This window comes from Hyperolius riggenbachi, chromosome 7 (genome assembly GCF_040937935.1).
Source record: "Hyperolius riggenbachi isolate aHypRig1 chromosome 7, aHypRig1.pri, whole genome shotgun sequence".
NCBI lineage: Eukaryota > Metazoa > Chordata > Amphibia > Anura > Hyperoliidae > Hyperolius > Hyperolius riggenbachi.
The window spans coordinates 289,578,076-289,595,815 of record NC_090652.1 but is presented as its reverse complement, the minus strand read 5'-3'; the positions used below and the strand labels follow the sequence as shown (position 1 = coordinate 289,595,815).

The 17,740-nt window shown below is 44.9% G+C and overlaps 1 protein-coding gene across 1 annotated transcript in view; it reads right to left on the bottom strand.

Moving 5' to 3' along the window:
* Positions 1-17,740, bottom strand: part of DARS1 (aspartyl-tRNA synthetase 1) — a 152,643-nt gene that overhangs the window by 46,446 nt on the left and 88,457 nt on the right. Inside the window, exons 7-9 of the mRNA XM_068245891.1 lie at positions 11,745-11,847; positions 11,123-11,203; positions 337-396 (exon numbers count right to left, since the gene is read on the bottom strand). Coding sequence (XP_068101992.1) covers positions 337-396; positions 11,123-11,203; positions 11,745-11,847 — 244 coding nt within the window. The remainder of the gene's footprint in view (positions 1-336; positions 397-11,122; positions 11,204-11,744; positions 11,848-17,740) is intronic.

Genomic DNA, 17,740 nt, shown 5'->3' with positions numbered 1-17,740 from the left:
AATATGGTAGGACATTGCACTATGACTATGGTAGGATTAGATTGTAAGCTCCTCTGAGGACAGTCAGTGACATGACTATGTACTCTGTAAAGTGCTGCAGATGATGTCAGTGCTATAAAAATACATAATAATAATTAAGGAAAATAATAGTGTGAAACTATAATGTAACTTATGGTCATAAAGAGTGGCTCTCATAAGCATATGACAGGGTCTCTTTAAAGAACCTCCCTGTTGACGGATTTGGCGGCACCTGCTGAAGAAAAGGCTCTTGTTTGTCAGAGAAGCACAATAAGAAATAAAGTTTGGGTTTTGCGTGAGTCGGAGCTGAATCCTTACCCTTAAATCAATGACTCTATTGTCCAGCCGGGTATCCTGGTTTACAGTAGCTCTTCCTTCCTAAAGTAGAAAGAAAAACAACAAAGAAAACACACACAAAAACATCAAGCAGGGTAACATAATACAGTGCAGAGCTTAGAGTCAATATTCCCATCAGCAGCTTCCCACCGAGCAACACACAAAACAAGCCAGGACACAGAGCTGAGCCGCTAAGTGAGGGATATAAATAGCATCCTAAACAGGACGCTTTACTGCAGAAATAACTTAACTGCTTAAAAGGGGACTCCGGTCCCACCTGAAGGCCCGGATTATGATCTTGGAGAGCCATCCTCCCATCTGAAGGCCTTGGAGAGCCATTCTCAGGGGCCTCTTCATCCACTACACACAAAACCATTAAAAAGATTTCCATAAAGGTGCCCATTAACGGTACAATCTCTTGAGTGATCGACCATATGATCAATCTGATTGGAAAGCGTTAATGGTGCCAGAGCCGGGACAAGGCCCTCTAGCACCCAAGGCTGAGATACCAAAGTGCGCTTCTCCATCCCTCCCACCCCAGCCGTCACACACTGATTGCTCTTAGACTAAGAGGCGCCCCAGGGCCCCCAACACCTTAATCTCTAGTTATCTGGCTTGCAGTCACTGCCTTGTATCCTCTTTTCTTATTTCTCCGCTTCAAACACAATAGGAAAGTGATAGCTGAGCGATCTGTGCGCCCCTCCTACACTGCGCCCTGAGGCTGGAGCCTCTCGCCTCTGCCAGGCCCTGAATGATGCTGATCTACAACGAAAGATTGATCATTGCATTGATCCAAATTTCTGAAATTTTTTGTTGTTGTTTGGATTGCTTATCATTTTCCCCTTTATTGGTGGGCCAGAACTATTGTTTCCGATCAATTAAAATGATCGGATCATACGGTAACAACAAGGGTGAAGAGGGGCCCAGGATGAAATAATACAGAGTTAAAAACAATGATCAAATAGAAAAAAATAGAGGTGACTTACCTCTGGAATGATACAGTTTGTAAATAACACAAGATAGGTTTTATTAGCACAGGCAGAGCGTTACGTGGGTACAAGCCCACTTCCTCATATGTAGCAACCTCAATTTCATGTCCAGGTGCCTCCTTAGACTGCAGCCGTCCAAGGCCCTGGCCTTTGTGGCCTTTTCAAAAATCCGGCCCTGTGCTTATTTAGATACAAAATGACCTTTGATGAACAATGCTTGATTAATAAGATGATCAAACATTGATTGGAAGAGCCTTTTGTAAAGATTGTCCTTAACCACTTAAGGACCACAGTCTTTTCGCCCCTTAAGGACCAGAGCCTTTTTCTCCATTCAGACCACTGCAGCTTTCACGGTTTATTGCTCGCTCCTACAACCTACCACCTAAAGGAATTTTACCTCCTTTTCTTGTCACTAATACAGCTTTCTTTTGCTGCTATTTGATTGCTGCTGCGAGTTTTAGTTTTTATTATATTCATCAAAAAAGACATGAATTTTGGCAAAAAAATTACTTTTTTTAACTTGCTGTGCTGACATTTTTCAAATAAAGTAAAATTTCCTATACATTTGAGCACGAAAGTTATTCTGCTACATGTCTTTGATAAAAAAAAAAACCATTCAGTGTATATTTATTGGATTTGGTAAAAGTTATAGCGTTTACAAACTATGGTGCCAAAAGTGAATTTTCCCATTTTCAAGCATCTCTGACTTTTCTGCGCACCTGTCAGGTTTCATGAGGGGCTAAAATTCCAGGATAGTACAAATACCCCCCAAATGACCCCATTTTGGAAAGAAGACATCCCAAAGTATTCAGTGAGAGGCATGGTGAGTTCATAGAAGATTTTATTTTTTGTCACAAGTTAGCGGAAAATGACACTTTCTGACAAAAAAAAAGAAAAAAAAAAGGTTTCCATTTCTTCTAACTTGCGACAAAAAAAAATGAAATCTGCCACGGACTCACTATGCTCCTCTCTGAATACCTTGAAGTGTCTACTTTCCAAAATGGGGTCATTTGTGGGGTGTGTTCACGGTCCTGGCATTTTGGGGGGTGCCTAATTGTAAGCACCCCTGTAAAGCCTAAAGATGCTCATTGGACTTTTGGCCCCTTAGCGCAGTTAGGCTGCAAAAAAGTGCCACACATGTGGTATTGCCGTACTCAGGAGAAGTAGTATAATGTGTTTTGGGGTGTATTTTTACACATACCCATGCTGGGTGGGAGAAATATCTCCGTAAATGACAATTGTTTTATTTTTTTTTACACACAATTGTCTATTTATAGAGATATTTCTCCCACTCAGCATGGGTATGTGGAAAAATACACCCCAAAACACATTATACTACTTCTCCTGAGTACGGCGATACCACATGTGTGGCACTTTTTTGCACCCTAACTGCGCTAAGGGCCCCAAAGTTCAATGAGTACCTTTAGGATTTCACAGGTCATTTTGAGAAATTTCATTTCAAGACTACTCCTCACGGTTTAGGGCCCTAAAATGCCAGGACAGTATAGGAACCCCACAAATTACCCCATTTTAGAAAGAAGACACCCCAAGGTATTCCGTTAGGAGGATGGTGAGTTCATAGAAGATTTTTTTTTTTTTTTGTCACAAGTTAGCGGAAATTGATTTTAATTGTTTTTTTTCACAAAGTGTCATTTTCCGCTAACTTGTGACAAAAAATAAAATCTTCTATGAACTCACCATACTCCTAACGGAATACCTTGGGGTGTCTTCTTTCTAAAATGGGGTCATTTGTGGGGTTCCTATACTGCCCTGGCATTTTAGGGGCCCTAAACCGTGAGGAGTAGTCTTGAAACCAAATGTCGCAAAATGACCTGTGAAATCCTAAAGGTACTCATTGGACTTTGGGCCTCTTAGCGCACTTAGGGTGCAAAAAAGTGCCACACATGTGGTACCGCCGTACTCAGGAGAAGTAGTATAATGTGTTTTGGGGTGTATTTTTACACATACCCATGCTGGGTGGGAGAAATATCTCTGTAAATGACAATTGTTTGATTTTTTTTACACACAATTGTCCATTTACAGAGAGATTTCTCCCACCCAGCATGGGTATGTGTAAAAATACACCCCAAAACACAATATACTACTTCTCCTGAGTACGGCGATACCACATGTGTGACACTTTTTTGCAACCTAGGTGCGCTAAGGGGCCTAACGTCCTATTCACAGGTCATCTTGAGGCATTTGGATTCTAGACTACTGCTCATGGTTTAGGGCCCCTAAAATGTCAGGGCAGTATAGGAACCCCACAAGTGACCCCATTTTAGAAAGAAGACACCCCAAGGTATTCTGTTAGGAGTATGGTGAGTTCATAGAAGATTTTTTTTTTGTCACAAGTTAGCGGAAAATGACACTTTGTGCAAAAAAAAACAATACATATCAATTTCCGCTAACTTGTGACAAAAAATAAAATCTTCTATGAACTCATCATACACCTAACAGAATACCTTGGGGTGTCTTCTTTCTAAAATGGGGTCACTTGTGGGGTTCCTATACTGCCCTGGCATTTTAGGGGCCCTAAACCGTGAGGAGTAGTCTTGAACCCAAATGTCTCAAAATGATCTGTGAAATCCTAAAGGTACTCATTGGACTTTGGGCCCCTTAGCACAGTTAGGCTGCAAAAAAGTGTCACACATGTGGTATCGCCGTACTCAGAAGAAGTAGTATAATGTGTTTTGTGGTGTATTTTTACATATAACCATGCTGGGTGGGAGAAATATCTCTGTAAATGACACATTTTTGATTTGTTTTACACACAATTGTCCATTTACAAAGAGATTTCTCCCACCCAACATGGGTATGTGTAAAAAAACACCACAAAACACATTATACTACTTCTCCTGAGTATGGCGATACCACATGTGTGACACTTTTTTGCAGCCTAGGTGCGCTAAGGGGCCCAACGTCCTATTCACAGGTCATTTTGAGGCATTTGTTTTCTAGACTACTCCTCACGGTTTAGGGCCCCTAAAATGTCAGGGCAGTATAGGAACCCCACAAGTGACCCCATTTTAGAAAGAAGACACCCCAAGGTATTCCGTTAGGGGTATGGTGAGTTCATAGAAGATTTTATTTTTTGTCACAAGTTAGTGAAAAATGACACTTTGTGAAAAAAACAATAAAAATCCAATTTCCGCTAACTTTTGACAAAAAATAAAATCTTCTATGAACTCATCATACACCTAACAGAATACCTTGGGGTGTCTTCTTTCTAAAATGGGGTCACTTGTGGGGTTCCTATACTGCCCTGGCATTTTACGGGCCCAAAACTGTGAGTAGTCTGGAAACCAAATTTCTCAAAATGACTGTTCAGGGGTAAAAGCATCTGCAAATTTTGATGACAGGTGGTCTATGAGGGGGCAAATTTTGTGGAACCGGTCATAAGCAGGGTGGCCTCTTAGATGACAGGATGTTTTGGGCCTGATCTGATGGATAGGAGTGCTAGGGGGGTGACAGGAGGTGATTGATGGGTGTCTCAGGGGGCGATTAGAGGGGAAAATAGATGCAATCAATGCACTGGGGAGGTGATCGGAAGGGGGTCTGAGGGGGATCTGAGGGTTTGGCCGAGTGATCAGGAGCCCACACGGGGCAAATTAGGGCCTGATCTGATGGGTAGGTGTGCTAGGGGGTGACAGGAGGTGATTGATGGGTGTCTCAAGGTGTGATTAGAGGGGGGAAATAGATGCAAGCAATGCACTAGCGAGGTGATCAGGGCTGGGGTCTGAGGACGTTCTGAGGTGTGGGCGGGTGATTGGGTGCCCGCAAGGGGCAGATTAGGGTCTAATCTGATGGGTAACAGTGACAGGTGGTAATAGGGGGTGATTGATGGGTAATTAGTGGGTGTTTAGAGGAGAGAAGAGATGTAAACACTGCACTTGGGAGGTGAACTGATGTCGGATCTGCGGGCGATCTATTGGTGTGGGTGGGTGATCAGATTGCCCGCAAGGAGCAGGTTAGGGGCTGATTGATGGGTGGCAGTGACAGGGGGTGATTGATGGGTGGCAGTGACAGGGGGTGATTGATAGGTGATTGACAGGTGATCAGTGGGTTATTACAGGGAATAACAGATGTAAATATTGCACTGGCGAATTGATAAGGGGGGGTCTGAGGGCAATCTGAGCGTGTGGGCGGGTGATTGGGTGCCCGCAAGGGGCAGATTAGGGTCTAATCTGATGGGTAACAGTGACAGGTGGTGATAGGGGGTGATTGATGGGTAATTAGTGGGTGTTTAGAGGAGAGAAGAGATGTAAACACTGCACTTGGGAGGTGATCTGATGTCGGATCTGCGGGCGATCTATTGGTGTGGGTGGGTGATCAGATTGCCCGCAAGGGGCAGGTTAGGGGCTGATTGATAGGTAGCAGTGACAGGGGGTGATTGACGGGTGATTGACAGGTGATCAGGGGGGATAGATGCATACAGTACACGAGGGGGAGGGGGGGTCTGGGGAGAATCTGAGGGGTGGGGGGGTGATCAGGAGGGAGTAGGGGGCAGATTAGGGACTAAAAAAAAAATAGCGTTGACAGATAGTGACAGGGAGTGATTGATGGGTGATTAGGGGGGTGACTGGGTGCAAACAGTGGTCTGGGGGGTGGGCAGGGGGGGGTCTGAGGGGTGCTGTGGGCGATCAGGGGGCAGGGGGGGGGAAAATCAGTGTGCTTGGGTGCAGACTAGGGTGGCTGCAGCCTGCCCTGGTGGTCCCTCGGACACTGGGACCACCAGGGCAGGAGACAGCCAGTATAATAGGCTTTGTATACATTACAAAGCCTATTATACAATGTTTCAGCGGCGATCCGGGTGCTAGTAACCCGCCGGCGCTTCTGAACGGCCGGTGGGTTACAGCAAACGGTGGGCGGAGCCAGTCCCCGGAGGCTGATCGCGTCACGAATGACGCGATCGCCGCATAGCCACTCCCGCAGCCGCTCCCGCCGATGGGCGTATTGCGGTCGTTTGGGACCGGACTTTGCCGCCGCCCATCGGCTGGGGGCGGTCCTCAAGTGGTTAAAGTGAACCAGAACCACCCTCATGTATTTTACCATATATATCAGTGGGAACATTAGAGAAAACACCTACCCTGCTCTCTGTTTCATCATTCACTGCTCAGCCTGCCTGTTATCAACCCTGATAAAATCCCTGACTGAGCATTTAGTCTGGCTTTGCTCAGGAATCATTATAGCTGAGTCTGTCTTCTCTGATGTCTTTTCAAGCCCAAGCCTGCCCCCCTTCTGGCTCTGCTAAAATGACTCAGCTATAATGATTCCTGAGCAAAGCCAGACTGAATGCTCAGTCGGGGATTTTATCAGGGCTGATAACAAGCAGGCTGAGCAGTAAAGGATGAAGCAAAGAGCATATGGTAAAATACATGAGGGTGCTTCGTCTCTGGTTCACTTTAAATTTGGTATCTTCTTTGAGGCCGGCTTCAGACTGCACATTGGTGGCAGTGTTGCGCTGCAGTGCCCACACTGCCAAAAAATAGGCTGCCAGCCAGCCAAAAAGGAAGTGACGCTTGCTTGCAGTCACTCCCTGTTTTTGGAATGCGGAAGTGAATTGTAAAAATACACTTCCATGCATGCAGGCATCAGTTTTTCGATCCCTTTTCCGATTGGATATCGATCAAAAATGTATCAAAAGGACGTACACATGGAACGATAGCCAGTATTTTGATCTATATTTTTCAGCGTGTCCGCTCTGCTTCTGATTGAAAAACAAATCGATTTTGAGCTTGGGTTTTTTTTCCAGATCCGACCATTTTTTTGATCGGACATAGGATCGAAAGTAAAAATTGCGTAGTGTGTACTAGGCCTAAAGTTTTTAAAATGTTATACAGTGTTCGTGTACATAAAGTCTGATGGAACGAAACATGAGATTCAGGAAGATACAAGTCATCCAGCAAAAGTGGCAATTGCAGGACAGTTGTTGCTGAAGGACTGTGGACAGTCTGAGGTCTGGTGCAGCGTACGAGAGGAATCGGCGTGGGAGACTTGGGCGCAGGATACAGCTGGTATATGGCTGATCCTGCTGCTGTTCCCGCCCGTATTAAATACTATTCCCCCACTAGGCCACCATGGATAAAATAATTCGGCTTCCAGCAATTGCTGGAGGCCGAATTATAGTGTTTTAAAAGTAACTTCAGCTCCATCTTCTGACAGCGCTGAAGTTACTCCCTGTGCGCTGCTATAGCTGTAATTCATATTACGGCCTATGGCGGCGCTGGCTGCACCCAAGTCTCCAGCTCTGGATACACTGTGTTCGCTGGTGCACACCAAGAGCGGTTCTGAGCGTTTTTTAAAAACGCTTTTGGGGGGAAAACCGCTTAACTAACATATGTCAATTTTCGAGATTTCTAAAGGCGTTTCTGCCTCAATGTAAAGTATAGGAAAGTGGAAAACTGCTCTGAAAAATGCTAAATCAGAGCAGTTTTTTTCCAAGTGTTGTGGTTACAGAAGCTGTTCAGTTACAGCTGTACTGTAACACAATATAACATCTGCTACATACAAACACTCCAAAAAACACTCGGCATGTTTAGAAAATCTCTCTAAACATGCCTAGAATCGCTCTGAAACACAGCTTCAATAACCTCTAGCATTTGTGGATCCGCTAGGGGTTTTTGGTGTGCACCGGCCCTTATATAGGACAGCGGGACATAAACATACTTCAACCTCTATAATAGCTCGACGACTACGCCAAACCTAAATATAGCGCCAGAGCAGAAGAGGAGGAAAGTAACTGTGGAAGCTGGAGACCTGTTTACACAAGAGTTTGTGGGTGTATCAGTGTAAACAGGAGATGCACAGACTGCGAAGCTATGCACCATAATGACTTCCCTTCTGCTGGAATGACGTGGATGCTGTACGCAGGGGGTCTGTCCCAAGGGGCTCATGACAGCTCACCAATCACTGACTCAGGATTAGTAACATGTGTCAGGAAGAGGCCTACCAATGGAACGCAGCACTCACTAAACACAGATGCCTCAGTAAATAGGTAGTAGTTGGCATAATAACATGAAGATAGAAAGAGAACGAGAGAAAGAGAATGAGAGAAACAGAGATGGAGATCACAGAGCAGTATTCTTTAACAGAAAATAAATATGGCAGCCTCTATATCCACTATCACAAAAAATTGTAAAATACATACATATAAAATGTACATTTATCCACAGTAAAATGCACTATAAATGACCTTTTTCCAATGTTGCTGTCAATCTATGGTAGGTAGGAAAAAGCTGACAGATCTGTCAGGTTTTGGACTAGTCCATTCCCTCAAGGAGGATTTTCAGTATTACATTTGTTCTTTACAAAAGCACTGCCTGGAAAGGATCTATAGAAAGATGCTTGCCAGACAGCCTTCCTATTTGCTTGCATGCTATTATGGCAGCTGCAATGAGCAACTGCCATTCAGTATGCGTTTTTGTAAAATAAAGAAATACAGCAAAGACCCCAGTATCCGGCACCAGCGGGGATCGCCTGATGCCGGATACATGTGCTTGCCTCTTGCTTGAGCAACCGGCTAAAAAAAGCACAACCCCCCCCCCCCCCCCCCCCAATACTCACCGAGCCTCCAGAAATGTCTGGCCGCCTCCCTGTACCTCTTCACGGGCTCCTAACAGCTTTCTGGCATCCTCCGTGCATGCAAGTCGGCCTGTCACATGGCCCGCATCAGGTCAGGTGACATGCTGGCTCCCGTGCACTGCACCGGAAAGCCGCTAGGAGGTGCTAAGGGAGACTGCCAGATATCACTGGGGTTTCGGTAAGTATTTAAAATGCCTCCAAAACCCACCTGAAACGCTCCAAAAGTGCAGTCCCCGTTATCCCACAGACATGCCGTTTAGTTGAGAGTTCCGATTGCCCCCGAGGTGATGAAGTAGTCCAAAACTTGCCAGGTTTTCAGTACCTACTGCAAAAGGTGGCCATTAAAGATACAATCATGAAGGCAATCCATCGCAAATGATCGGTCATGGCCATGAATGACCAGAAATCCGCTAATCTAATCAGATTGATGGGATTGATCCAAAAAATAGATCGCTTTGATTGATGTGATCAAACTGGTTAACAGGTTTGCGAACGTTAATGGGCATGACCGACTGCTTATGATTGATCACCGTGGTGATCAGAAATGATTGATCTTCCGCAGAATTCTATCGTTAATGGACACCTTAGAGAGACTCTGTAACAAAAAATAAGTTCTCCTGGGGGGTACTCACCTCATTGTGACCCTGAGGCTTCCCCCATCCCTCTAGCTGCAGACAATCCAGCGCTGGCTCCCCCGAAGTCTCCGACAATCCTCCCTCGACAAGCCTGACAAACGCTCATTTCTTTACCTTCCCTGGTTCCAGCAGGGGCGCTGTTACGGCTTTCTGCCTTGGAGATAGGCAAAAATAGCCAATCTCTGTCGGGTCCGCTCTACTACGCAGGCGCAGGAGACATGCACCTGCGCAGTAGGCGGAGAGCCGATACTGCGCCTGCGCTGGAGCCGGGAAGGTAAATATTTACATCCCCGCTGTTCAGAGGGGCACAGCGAGACAGCCGTGGGACACAGGAGGACAGGGGAAGCCCCGATCGGATCCGGAGGCTTCCCCCACCCGAGGTGAGTACCCCCCAGGGGAGATTTTTTTGGTTACAGGTTTTCTTTAAGTGTTTGGTGACAAATGAAAAAATTATATTGCATTCTTCTCAGGGAGAAATGTAGATTTATTTTTTGATTTAACTTTGACAATTTTTCGCGATAGTTGTCTTCTAAAGGACAACTGAAGCGAGAGAGATTATGGAGGCTGCCATATTTATTTCCTTTTAAGCAATACCAGTTGCCTGGCTGTCCTGCTAACGCTCTACCTCCAATACATTTAGCCATAGCCCCTGAACAAGCATGCAGCAGATCAGGTGTTTCTGACATTATTGTCAGAGCTGACAAGATTAGCTGCATGCTTGTTTCTGGTGTGATTCAGACACCACTGCAGCCAAATAGACCAGCAGGGCTGCCAGGCAACTGGTATTGTTTAACAGGAACTAAATATGGCAGCCTCCATATCCCTCTCTCTTCAGGTGTCCTTTAATAACTTCACCAAAAAGTTTCCACACACCGGCTACCTGTGTTTTTTCTTTCTATATGTGATTTTTAAGCACCACGACTTAGACCTGGTCCACACTAGGTCCGGAAACGTATCCGTGGCTGCGTTTTTCAAACCTGATGAAAAACGGAGTCCCGGATACTTATGTTCAAAATAGCAGCCAGCCTCACCCAAGTAAAAAACGGATCCGTCTGCGTTTGCGGGGACCCAATTTCAAAACCTGAACGGAAGGTCCGGATCTGCTGCATTTTCACGCAACGGATCAGGACCACGGATACACGCAGGGGTAGCGAAAAGCAATGAGAAAACGCATCTTCAGCTCCACAGGCAAAAAACTGATGTGAAAACGGATAGCCTGAGCTTTATGATTGGCCCAAAAAAATCCTCCCACTCCTTCCTAATGATGGAGACATTTTCTGTCAGGGAAAAACTGAACGGAAACTGATGCAAAACTGATGCACTTTCATCAGTTTGCAGTACGGTGGGTACTTCCCCTAATCTTCCCCTGATCCGGACTGCAGTGTCCGTCTTGCAACTGTGTCTAGTGTGGACCTAGCCTTATACCATTCAGTTGATCTGCATCTGTAATCGTAGTTAATCCACAAAAAATAAAGCAGATTTTTTCCCACTTGTGTGAACATGACCATTACACGGAACAATGAATTCTCTAATAAAACACTCGGGCCCAGTACCGCTCACCTCTTCCCCCTCAACTTCTTGTCGCATGGCGTCTTCCAGCTGCAGAGGCAGGCGGGGCTCGGCTGCGCTGATCACGTAGATCTGTAACCAGGACAGAAATAGCTTTATCAGAAACAGAGAATGCCGCACACACAGATGTCTGCTGACACCTTGCCATGGCTGGCACACACCATAACCATACAGTGTATTCCAGAGGGGAGCACAGCACTGACACCTGGCCATCCCTGGCACACACCATACAGTGTATTCCAAAGGGGAGCACAGCACTGACACCTGACCTGACCATGGATGGTATGCACCATACGCTGTACACCAGAGGGGAGCACAGCACTGACACCTGGCCATGGCTGGCACACACCATACGCTGTACACCGGAGGGGAGCACAGCACTGACACCCGGCCATTGCTGGCACACACCATACGCTATACACCAGAGGGGAGCACAGCACTGACACCTGGCCATTGCTGGCACACACCATACGCTATACACCAGAGGGGAGCACAGCACTGACACCTGGCCATCCCTGGGACACACCATAGGAGCAGAGGGAGCAGTGTAAGGTGTGGGGGGTGGGCAGGAATAGGCGCAAGACACACGCTGCACACAGTAGAGCGCACTTACTCTCTCAATATGAAGCTCCACCTCTTGCTGAGTGCAACTTTCGATCTTCTGGTCCACTTTGCGCACAATGCCCTCCACATCCACAATGCTTTCTTTACTGATGCTGCAAGACAAAAGCAGGGCATGTAACAGTCACATGATACAGACAATTCATCCAGACATGATATTTTATGCAATATGCAGCCTGCGGTTTAATGAAGTGAGCATTAATGATATGTGGAGCATGTTCCAGGTTACGCCAACATTTCCATCCCCTCTCACAACGGAGAGTTGCGTTGCCCGGTTTTTCCGCAGGTTAATGTTACGCCAGTGAAAGGCTATAGGGCATTTCATAGCTGGTGCAATACGATTGGCCAGAAGTGCCCGATTCGCCGCAAAAACAACAACGTGTTGGCGGGCAATATGTGGCGACGTGCGGGCGAATCAGAATCAGGCGATGCAGCTTTTTAAAAAAAACGATGCGTTGCGGTGCGCATAAGCGTATTTTTTCAATACACCTCTGCGCAATTCTAACTTGGGCCACAAGAAGTGAGCGTTAGAGAGCCTCACTTCCCACTGGCCTGCAGCCAGAAGGGAGACTACCGTGGTAATCCCGAAGGCTAATTAACGTTGCGGTGCGATGCGTGCAACACACCGCAATGCTTGTCCACCGTCGGTCGCCATTCTGGCCTCCAGCTCTTTTCAGCAACCAACAAAGCAATTGAGTTGATTGGCGAGGTAACTTCACCGTGGATCGCCTGAATTCCAGCACTGATTTGGTAAAGTGGGATTGTCAGCCAAAAAAACAAATTCTACTACTACTACTACTACAGTGTGTTTAAAATGCTGCCAGAAATCTCACTCTGCAGTGCAAGCTCTCCAATCTATTCAGGAATCTCTCTGCTTTTATTATATTTTCTCCCCCGGGCTCTTTTCTGTGCCATTGCCAATGACTCTCCCACCTTCCTGCTTCTCACTGATTGGCTGAGCAGACTGCTGCCTAGCTGAAACATTATCCTCTGCTCACTGGTGTTTACAAGCAAGGCTGAGGTGACTCAGCGATTGGAGGAAAAAAGAGAAAAAAAAGTTAAGGGATGAAATTAGATCAGGATTTAGCCTCAAACTGTGGGCAAAAGACATGGTTCCCACCAAGAACAGAATTCTCTTCATTTACTAAATACAATTCACTGAAATCAAAACGTGGACAGTACAATACATATGTTATGTAAGTAGATCAAGTATTTATCTACTTATATATGCGATTTTCTTCCCCTGGCATACTATGGCTGATCCTACTGCTTTAAACTATCTCTGCATCAAATTCAAGTGATTACAACTGTCTCATTTATTTATCTTCAGGTAGCTATACATAATACAATCTGATCCAATAAATGTATTATAGTATTTGTGGAAAATAAAAAAAGAAAAATGAGAGCCCACAATGGTGTAGTATGTCTAGTTTAAATTAAAGGACAACTGAAGTGAGAGCGATATAAAGGCTACCATATTTATTTCCTTTTAAGCAATACCAGTTGCCTGCTTGTCCTGCTGATCCTCTGCCTCTAATACGTTTAGACATAGCCTCTGAACAAGCATCCACAACAGGTGTTTCTGACATTATTGTTAGATCTGACAAGATTATCTGCATGCTTGTTTCTGGTGTTATTCAGACACTACTGCAGCCAAATAGACCAGTAGGACAGCCAGTCAACTGGTATTGTTTAACGGAGAACTATAGTGAGAGTTATATGGAGGCTATCATATTGATTTCCTTTTAAACAATACTAGTTGCCTGGCAGCCCCGCTGAGCTATTTGCCTGCAGTAGTGTGAATCACACCAGAAACAAGCATGCACCTAATCTTGTCAGCTCTGATAAAAATGTCAGAAACACCCGATCTGCTGCATGCTTGTTCAGGGTCTAGAGCTAAAAGTATTAGAGGCAGATCATCTGCAGGTTAGTCAGGCAACTGTTATTGCTTAAAAGGAAATCAATATGGCAGCCTCCATATACCTCTCACTGCAGGTTCCCTTTAAGCCAGCAACACAATTCAACCAATGTTCAAGGGTGTTTAAAAATCAGTACTGCAATGGGGCTAGCAAGGCAGTGTTGGATTTATGGTACAAAACTGCGTACACCGAGCAACAATCACACAGAATACTCCGTGGTTGAGACTCGGATATCGAATGGCAGGGTTTACAGCGTAAAGGTATGCAAAACAGAAATGTGCCTTCTTAAAACTGAAGGTATTTGCAATTATCCCGGTTAGAGCGAGCATATGATGTCGCCCACAATGCATCAGTGCAGAATATGCAAATCATCCTTTGTTGTTCCTGTAATCTAGCCACACCTCCAGAACTGCTGGAACGCAATGATGTGTCAAGCGTGTTATAAAAAGGATTTGAGATAAACTTTTACTCATTGCATGATTGTGTTCCTTTCATATTGTTTATAGGGCATTCCTCAAGCCAAATACTTATTTGTTTTTGTTTTAATACTCCAATTCTCTATAAGCTAAACAAGCCTCGCCCACAGCTTTTCAGAGAGCCTTGGCATCTTCAGACAGTAGCAAGGGCTTATGTAGCTGAGTCTGGGCAGAAGGAGGGGGAGTTGTTACTAGCCAGAAATGGGGGAGGAGGGAGGAGGGAGGAGGAGGGGGAATTAGGTTTTCACAGGCTAAGGGCTGGAGATGCAGACGCCTACAGGGCGGAGTCGGAGGTGTGCACGCTGACGTCACGGGAATACGAGGAAGAAACAGGAGAGGCAGTGTGGTGGTGTGCGACTCTGTTATATCCGCGGTAGGATCGTATGTACCCTCTGTCAACCTGTATCACTTGTGGCAATAAATTGGAAAGCTGGTTTTATGTGAAGATTATCCTTGGCTGACATCTTTATATATGATATGCTTACACTCAAGACGCGCTTCTGGTGAGTGCAATCACATTGGGAGAGTGGATGTGGTAGGACTTGAAACACCCAGAGTGAGGGCCCGTTTCCACTAGCGCGGATTCGCATGCATTTTCTGCATGCAGATTCGCATAACCAATACAAGTAAATGGGCCTGTTTCCACTTGTCAGGAAATCTGAGCGTTTTGCTGTGCAGGAAAAAGTCATCAGAATTTCGAACACCGCACACACCGCTTGCGATTCGCATGTAATGTATTTAATAGGGATTCACATTGCATTTTCGCTATGCAAATTTTCCATGCAAATTCATATACGTTTTCGTGTAAAATCAATGTAAAAGCACACAGACACTGGCATGGTTAAAATCACATACTTACAAAAACACACGAAAACGCATGCGAATTTGCATACAAACGCATACGAATTCACATCCAAATTCGTTTATGCGTTTTCCGCAAAGAAATCGCACCGCACTAGTGGAAACGGGCCCTTACAGGTTGCCCAGAGAGCTCATGGTGAACCAGAACGCCTAGGAGTGTGTAAGGGGCTAAAAAGTCCTTCAAACTATAACCACGAAGTGCATGTTCGTCGTCTTTCATGCAGCAATCCTTCTATTAATTAGTGAGACTTTTACTTTCTGACTGCTCGCTACACTCCAGTTGTGTGCAATTACAGGAGAGGAGCGTTTAACTAGTCTGAACCAGGAAGTGACCCCTTGTCTCCTGGCAGATCCTTATCTCTGCTGTTTTTTCCTGGTTTGATTGCCGTAGCTAATGAGCCTATTTCGGTGCCATCTTTCCTGGATATGTTTAGTCTGCTTTGATGCTGCGGGCCGGAGATCTGGCAGGAATCTGGAATTTCTGACCTATATCGTTCCCAGATGACGCTATACACATGTAGCCAGGTTATTTCTGTGTTGTTTACGCTGCAGATAAAACTACGATACCCGATTATTGCTGTAACTTTCTTATCGGAGTGCAGCAGAAGCTTCTTATCTGACCACAGGATTGGCTCATTCAGCTTCGCTCTGACTTTCTCAAGCTGCGCCCAAAAATTGAGAAACTGACATATCGAATGTTTACATCTTCGAAAGTTTGTTTCGCAAGTGTAGGACTGCGTACTCAAGCTATATAGCACGCTTTATTCCACTTATATAATGTTTGGTTGAATCTATGCTTTGTTTTTTACATTTTGGCTTAAAGTGTACCCGAGGTGACATGTGACATAATGAGATAAACATGTGTATGTACAGTACTAAACCTATTAATAACCAGGGTGTTTTACTTGTTTTATTTTGCTGCCTGAAATAGTTAATTTTTAAGGCTGGAAATGACAGCTTCTGTCTTGTCAGAACCTTGTCAGGAATATAGTAAACATCACTGATAAGCAAATTACCACCATATAAGTTTTTTGTGGCAAAATACATTTTCTACATATTTCTGAGAGCAGATGGAGAGAGAAAGGGTCGATATAGTTCATGTATTTTCATTTAGGAACACTAAATAGACTGCAACTGAGCAGAGACAACAAAACATTCAATCTACTTTCTAAATGTTTAAATATAAAATAAAATCCTGGGATGTCTTACAAAGTCATTTTTAGGAGTAGGAGGATAAATATAATTGTTTATCTCATCAGTTTTTTTTTACCTCGGGTTCACTTTAAAGAGGAGCTGTCAGCTATGTTACATCAGAAAAAAAACACATATATAAGTAGATAAATACTTGCTCTACTTACATAACAGATGTATTGCACTGTGTACATTTTGATTTTAGTGATTTTTCTACAGTAAAAAAAGAGAGAAAATCCTTCTCAGCATTTCCCATTTTAAGCGTGGCTATTTTGAAGCCAATCCTGATGTAATTTCATCCTTTACTCCCCTCTGCCTGATTTGCCCGCTCTTCACTATAGAAAGTGCATTGTCTCAGCATTAGAAATATTGGCCAATCAGAGAGGAACAGAGGTGTGGGAGGGGAAAACAGGAGGGAAAAAGGCTTCAGCTAATCAGCCTGCATTAGTTAGGTCTGGGGGGAAAGTAGAGAAGCAAAAAAGGACAGCCCAGCATGCCCTGCAACTTCCTTTTCGTGTACCAAATCTTGTGTGTATCAAATAAGAGTCAGGCAAACTGGGGAATGATCATTTATCAACAAGAAAAGTATAGTGATTTTAACTTTTGGATTGCCTGGTTAACATCCTTATTACTGGTTTACCAGATAAAAATAAAGAATAGATTTTTGATTTTATGCCCGACAGTTACACTTTAAATAGTATCTGTAATAAAAAAGAGCCCCTGGGGGATACTTACCTCAGGAGGGGGAAGCCTCTGAATCCTTAAGCGGCTCCCCCCGTCCTCCACAGCAGAGGGGATCCAGCAGTGGCTCCCCCGGACACAGAGTGGCAATATTTACCATTTCAGCTGCCCACAAGCGCAGTAGCGCTTCTCCACTCAGACACCGGCGGAAACAGCCAATCCTGATTGGGTCCGCTCTACTGTGCAGGCGCATACGGCTCACACCTGAGCTGTAAGCGGACCAGTTGGGCTCCTCTACTTCCGCCAGAGCCCAATCAGAGCACCGCTAGTGCGCATGTCGACAAACGGCCGACAAGGAGATCCTCAGCGGGTCCCAGTTCTGGATCCTCTCTACTGAGGAGGAAGCCTGATCAGGATCCAGAGGCTTTCCCCTCCCATACCCCCCCAGGGGCACTTTTTTTTTTTTTTTTTTTTACACAGATGCTCTTTAAAGTGAACCTGACGTGAAAAACATTGGTATCATGGAAATGAGTGTCATTTTTTTCATTTTAATGGTTTCATTTGCTCATTTTGTCACAAATGCTGCTTAGAGTCCACACTCTTGCCTTGATAAGCTGAAAGAGAAGTGGTGAATCTTTGAACTTTCCTGCACCGAAACCTTGTTAGATGCCTTTTCTCGTTGTTTCTCAGCAGCTTTATCCTCTATTTACTTTTCCGGAAACCGCACTGAATTTGACAAGCTGTCAACTATACTAGAAAACAGAAAGGGTCTTTAGAGAGTTTCTTACTATTCCCCCTCCAGGCCGTTGTGGACTCAGGGGTAAGATGTGCTTTGGCTGCCAGCTATTGCTGGTGGCCGA